The 6,928-nt window shown below is 40.4% G+C and overlaps 1 protein-coding gene across 1 annotated transcript in view; it reads left to right on the top strand.

Annotated features, from left to right (window-relative positions):
- Positions 1-6,922, top strand: part of STK39 (serine/threonine kinase 39) — a 317,667-nt gene extending 310,745 nt beyond the window's left edge. The window contains exon 18 of the mRNA XM_019522752.1: positions 6,602-6,922. Within this exon, the coding sequence (XP_019378297.1) occupies positions 6,602-6,676 (75 nt within the window). The 3' untranslated portion in view covers positions 6,677-6,922. The remainder of the gene's footprint in view (positions 1-6,601) is intronic.
- Positions 6,923-6,928: the final 6 nt, after the last annotated feature.

The raw sequence follows: 6,928 nt of genomic DNA, 5'->3' as shown, positions 1-6,928 counted from the left end.
AAGCATATTCAATCACATTGCTCTCACTAAAAAATATTATTTTTATATATATAAACTTGCTGTGTTTGACAAACAGGCAGGTCGCAGTCTGTCCAGCTCCCAAGTACATATAAAATGTGCAGAACATGGTTATCTTAGACATCTGTTGCTTCATATGCTACAATCGAGACTGATTCATATTCTGCCAATGCAGATTTTGTAGACTGAACGTGCAAAGCAATTACTCCTGGTAGATAATCTTGGTGAAGCTTGTTTGCACATGGGAAACTGCCAGCATTTGGCATGTGGCTGTTCAAGTACTCCCTTAATTTAGGATTATCAATTTTCTCCAGAGGAATGTTGGCAGCTGTGAATGCCTCCACTAGCATGAATGTAGCCTCTCTTCTTGTCAGACTGCTTTCAGTGGTTCTTTTAAAGATTGAGGACATGGTTGCTTGTTTCTAGCTCTGACCTTCAGCTTCTGCAGCAGCCTTTCACTTTATATGTGATTTGAACTCTAAATGCCAATCAATGCTGTTTTCCTCAACACATCCAGAGTCACGTTGCACAATGAACAAAACAATTTACCACCATCTGCATGCAGGGTTCCTACAGGGAATTTCCTGTATGCAATCATGAGCAGAAATGTATTTAGCTTTCTTGGATTTCTTTTCACTTATCGTCTTTAGACTGCAGCATTGCATCTGGCTTCTTAAAAGATGATGCTGAAACCTTTTTGCTTTCCTGACGGGTGCCTTTACTGAGTCAATGTCACTAGCTCAGCCTCTCAGTAGCTCTTGAACTATGTGCTCTATGGCTGCAGGAATTACTGTGCTTTCTTTGAGTTCCAGTGAGCTTTTATTTTGGGGGGACAATTTCCACACACAATCACAGCAAACGGCATTTTTTGCAGTGATCACGGAATACTGTTTGCTCTCCTCTTCCATCCCCCCCAGTCTTCGTCTCGGCTTCACTCTCTCTCTCTCTCTCTCTCTCTCTGCCTACCCCTCTTATCCATTTTTCTTTTTGCTCTTTCAACTTGGTTTATTTCCTCCCTTATCCTGTCACCAATCATGAAACTAATCCATTGCTTGGTGCTGTCGCATTCACTTTCTTCCATGGTCTTTTCCATCCCACACCCAGGCTCTGTTTTGTATATTTAAATTGCAGGTCGTTTGCAGTTTGGACTCCTTGCTACTCTAAGCAATAACAGGCTGCACTGTTGTTGATCCTGAGGTGGTGGTACAGTGGTAAATGTTGTTATTAATATAGATTTTAACTTTATCTTGAAAAGACTAAGCTCAAGTTTGCAGGTAGTAATGTGCTATATTTGTTTTTCTTTACTACCAAAATTAAGTAGAAACATTTGGATACCCAAAGCTGTTGAATGATTAGCATATAAATACTAGGCTGCTGCCAATTAACTTTATAGTTTTAGCATCCTTAGTTGAGTATGATTCAGCTGCTTTATGTAAGGTTAGAATAAGTGTCTGCTAGATATGAGGACCTCCAAAAGAGTTTCATTTATCAAAGAAGCTGCCTTGTGTCGGACAACAGAGAAAATTTGTAGAAAAAGGAAGGATCCAATTGGTTGCCTGGTCTACCTACCTGCTCAGGATTTATGATCACTTTGTATGGTTTTAAGAGTTGATGAACCTTTCCTTTTCATTTGTGAAAATGTTCATAGAACCAACTGTTCACCTAATTTTGGGGGTGGGGGCGGGAAATACCCTTACAAATGTCCCTTTTCTCCATTAAACAGGACTACTCCAACACCCTAAACCAGTCCTTTTTCTCTGGCATTTACCCCTTGCATACAAATTCTTTTTTACTCTTAATTGTTGTTTAGTGAGATTAGGCATGCCTACACCCTACCCTGGCAGCAAAGCGTGCTGCATCCACTCCATGCATGCTACCTCCTTACAGGGAAATTTTGTCTCTCTTACTGCAGCACTAGTCATGCATCACTAAAGCGTCCTGATAGCATCCTTATCACATATACTCAGCACAATTTTACCTGCTGCCTCCTGAATCAGAAGTACAGCATGCCTCATTGTGGTGCTCTCTGGCACTGCATTAAGCTAGCATAGACATGCCTATAGCATTGTTAATGTCACTATTTGTTGAAAACCAAACCACCTGATAAAGTTTTCTTGCATTTTGCTGAGATCCCTCTTTTGTATCTGTTACTAAAGTACACACAGTAAGGGCTGTGCAAAGCTTTGGTCCCTGATTCGATTTGGCCCGATTCGGTAGCCGAATCTCCAAATTCAAATTGAATCAGATAACCCTTTAATCTCTCCAAATCAATTTGGACAGATTTGGTGATTCAGATGTAGATACAGCTTTAAATGGTTTTTCTACATACCTCTAGATAACAGAGGTTCTGAATGCTGCAGTGCTGGGGCAGATGCAGCATCCCACGGAAGCACGGGGGGGATCCCCAGTGCACTCGAGAGCAGACCTAGAAGTGGGCCAGAAGCACTTCCAGGTCCACCGGGGCCCAGTGGCTTGGCAACTGGTGCCTCCTTGGTTGGGGGGGGGAGGGGAATATGACACCCGGGGTCCCCCTGTTGCCAATCTCCAGGCTGGGGGGGGTGCAGGGGGTACTTCCAGTCCATTTCTGGGTTTGCTGCTGTGTGCTCTGGAGAGCCCCCCCATGCTGCTGTGGGACATTCCACATGGCCCAGCACCGCAGTGATCACAAGCCATGCTGCTACCTCAAGGTATGTAGAAAAAACTTTTAAAGCTGTGCCTGTGTCCGAATTGCAGATTCTCTGAATCAGGAATGTATCATCAGATTCGGATTTGGCTGAATTGAATCGGGGACAGTGATCCGAATCAACAAATTGAATCACTGTCCCTAATTCCGACCAAATCTGAATCAAATAGGGCCTGTTTTGCACACCCCTGTACATATTACAGCATGCCTAGTATGTGAAATGAGGCCTTTCTATGTAAAATTCAGAATTTTATGCCTTTTCTGATAGTTAAAACATCATAGCATATTTCAGTCTAATTCCTAGTTGCTGTCAACCTAAGAGGTTATTTACACCACAGTTATATGGGAATAACCATTTAACTACATAACAGTGTGAATAGCCACTGGGTTTCAGATTCATATCCGTTATTAATCATCCTGACAAGCTGTATATCATCAGCCTTATCCTTTTCAAAGATGCAGTTTCATTTTGTGTTGTCACCAGTGGGCACTGGAATGGACTTTATTTTGAATAGCTGAATCTAATTTGTGCTGATATTTCTTACTTCTCTAGGTGTCTCTTATATTTTTCTAGCTCCTGATTTATATATATTTTTTTTTAGTTCTCCCAATGTATAGGTATCATCCCTGGATTTATTTAGTATGTGGCTTTTCTATTCTGTTTGTTCCTGGATCATGTAATAGAGGCACTAACCCGGAACTCTGTCATTCCACTGCACACACTCATGTATTTTCATTACTTTTTACCAAGTTTTCACCTAGTTTAACAGCACCTCCTAAGTCAATTAAAATTCACTTTTCTCATAAATGGTGTTCGAAAAATTGAAGTCTAAATGTAACATATTTCCAATGTTTTCTGGCTTTGTAGTTTGTTTGAAAAATGTTCATTAGCCTGGCATTATTTATTGCTATTGAGGAAATAGGTATCTAACTTTTTGATCATAGTTTCTGTTAGTATTAGATTTGCTATTCAATGAACAAATGTTTTCACCTTGAAGGGAACTTTAAAATACACAGTAAGAATTAATGTCCCATCAAGTTCTATTTTTTTTAATAAATAACACTAACCTGTTATGGTTGAAGATAATTTATATTATAAAATATCAGCAAATTGTAATTATGCCTCTGTACAGTAATGCCACAAATTGTATGTTGTTTTTAGTCCTTGTTGCAAAAGGCTGTTGCAGTTGAGCTATGACTTTCCTGAAGTCTCTATTTATGAAGAACTGGGGTAGGAATATAGTTCTTTTTAAAATACAGATATTCATGAGACTAGCTAGAGAAATACAGAAATACTGTGCAATATAATTTGCAGTTTACAAAATTCTTTTTAAAGTTTGCCCTATAATAAAACACTGTTAATGGAGAGCATGTTTGCTGGTTTCTTGAACAATTTTCAACTAATTGGAGTTTTTTGGTCCATGTTAGTGTTTATGCTAAGCTTGAAAATAGAAAATTAATGGATTGTGTGTCTATCATTTTAAAGCACTGCTTCTAAAATCAAAAGGGCAAAAAATAATCACTGCCAGCCTAATAATACTTTTGGGTCATTTAGAAATAGACTATTACTATTCCTAAAGAAGTATTTCTGGTTTGGTGGTGAATATTTCTACAATATTGCTGGCACTTCTATCTAGGTATTTTGGGGCTCCATTCTCAGGTTACAGACTAACCTGTAATGAATGCATAAAAGGATTAAGGGATCTATTTTGTAGCCTTATTGGTCTAAGACAAAGAGAAATACAAAACTGTAAAACTCTTGGTTCAGAGGTAATACCTTTTATTAGACCAACTAAAAATAGCAAAAAAAAACGCTTTCTTTGCAAGCTTTCGGGCACATGCATCAAAGAGCAACTCACACAAAGGGACTCTAACAGACCCAGGGGAATATATATGTCCAGCCTCAGCTTCTCCTGTGCAAAATGAAGTATATTTCTACTAAGAGGACTTTTACAATTTTTGATCTCTCCTCAGCCTGAAGAAAGGTGTGCGTGCCCAAAAGCCTATAAAGAAAGAATTTTTTGGCTATTTTGTAGTTGGTCTAATAAAAAGTATGATCTAAGAGCCAAGAGTTTTAGAGTTTTTTGTATTTCTAAAGGGATTAAGAACATTTTCATAATAGGAACCAATTGTTGGTACAGTTTTTTGTGTGATATGCTTAAGAGAGTCAGAAACTACCTTGTAGGTAGTTTACCATTATCAAACTTCTTTATTTCTTAGGCTCTTTACATGAGTTCAGTTACAGCACAAGGAAAACATGGCAAGAAGTAGAACATAAGGCAGTCCAGCCCCTTATTGCCTCAAGGGAAAGCTCTCCAGACAAGGGCTGGTAGGGGGCTCCCAAGGAGAGCACAATAGTTGGACTGGGAATTATTCTCCTGCTGGGAAAGGGGCAGGCTGTTAATGACCACAGCTACCAAGGTCAAACCCCTGCCCTGCTGGGTTGCCAGGACCAAGGAGAACTGCTCTCCTCACCATTGCCACCTCTGACAGTGCTGCTGCCAGAGTCCCAGGGGGAATTCTGTCACCCCAACCTTACCCCCCCCCCCCACAAGGCAGACCTACCTGTTCCGCTGACTGGCAGAGCAGACAGGTGGGTCAGGGTGTTCAGGCTTGTGTTCAGGGATTGCTGCTGCTGCTCGAACTGTTCTAGAGGGAGCAGAGATGGTGCAAGCACGCTAGCGGCAAGGCCCCAAAGGGCCCCCTAACAGTTCACCACTGGGTGGGCTATCAGGGAGCCAGTGCTTTCCCACCCCCTTGGAGTCAGGGGGAGAAGGAGGAGAGTGAAAGGTTGTGGACTACCATGGGTCCTAGGGACCTCCATGGTGCTGTGTGAAACTGAACACACATTACACATGGTGCTAGAAACTTTGCTTTCCAGCAAAGTTGCTCTTTGAAAGAGCCAACAGTTTGTGGCAAAATCAGTATGGTTTTTTTCTGTTACAAGCAACTTGAATGCCCTCATGCTTGCTTTTTGTGCCAGGAAAAGGGAGTATTTTTCAACACAAATGTAAACCCTGTCCATGGCCCTGTACACTGTTTTATGCACCAAAGAGGCATAGGATTTCAAACTAGTTGGGAACACCAGCAAGAATGTAGTAATCTCTGACCTATACCAATACATTTTGAATTTAGAAAACACAGTGTTACAATACCGTACAGTGGCTGCATTTATTAAAGCAATGATAAAGCAAGACTCTGTTCCTAAGAAATGAGAACTTTATACCTTTACCATTATTTGTGCAAAATGCATTCTTGCTTTGTGCCAGTTTTGTACTGCAAAACACTCCATTAAAAAAATCTCAAAAATGCCATGTGAACTAATAGACTGTAAACTGCAGTCCCTTGGGTCTTTTTACAACAAATCAAAAAAGTCTACCTTTTACTCATTCCTACCTTTAATTCAGGGCCAGAATTCTAAAACAGTCTTAAAATCTGGAATTGGGATCCTTGGCAACACATTTGTACGTGTGCAGCACAACGTTTAAAACCACTACTGGGAATAAATCTCCCAGGTTTCCTCACCCAAAAGCTAGGTGCACATTGAGTGCAGGTTTGGACAAGGCTGGAAGATTTGGACAATATCTTTTTGCTTTTGTCTTTGTAAAAGTGACAGTTTTGGATGACAGGAAACTGACTTTTATGTAAGCATAGGCACCAGTGCTTGTCCTCCACTTTCTATTTGTAATCAGCAATATTGTATGAAAGATGATGTATGACGGTAAAATGAAGTATGCTCTTTACTAACATTGATAGAGGATTGTCCTGGAAGTCTAGACACTTCATTCTTAAGCTGAAGAAACCCTTTTGTTACTAACTAGGCAGTGCAGGAAATGCATAGACTGCCTGTCAAATATTTTGTAACATCTCATAGTGAACATTTCTATTTTTTTCTTGCAGGCCTCTGGCTGTGATGGCACTGAGATCCCTGATGAAGTGAAACTGATTGGGTTTGCTCAGTTAAGTGTCAGCTGATGTCTATCACTTGACCCCCAAGCAGAATTGTGAGATTGTGAAGAGGCCGGCTTAGATGCGAAGGAAAATTTAAAGCACCACACACTGAGTTCTGCTTCATTCTCTAGCAATTCACAAAAACAAAACAAGCAAAAGCCCACAGCTACATCGCTGCTGCTAACATTCAGAATGCTACTAAATGTCTCTTAGCAGTCAATTTGGATTTCCCTTAAATGAAAAGCATATGGTAATGCACTCAGGTGGCTGTATTTA

Source organism: Gavialis gangeticus, unplaced genomic scaffold, assembly GCF_001723915.1.
Source record: "Gavialis gangeticus isolate Ggan-Ray unplaced genomic scaffold, GavGan_comp1, whole genome shotgun sequence".
Classification (NCBI taxonomy): Eukaryota; Metazoa; Chordata; order Crocodylia; family Gavialidae; genus Gavialis; species Gavialis gangeticus.
The sequence above is the reverse complement of the archived record's forward strand: the minus strand, read 5'-3'. Positions and strand labels throughout refer to the sequence as shown.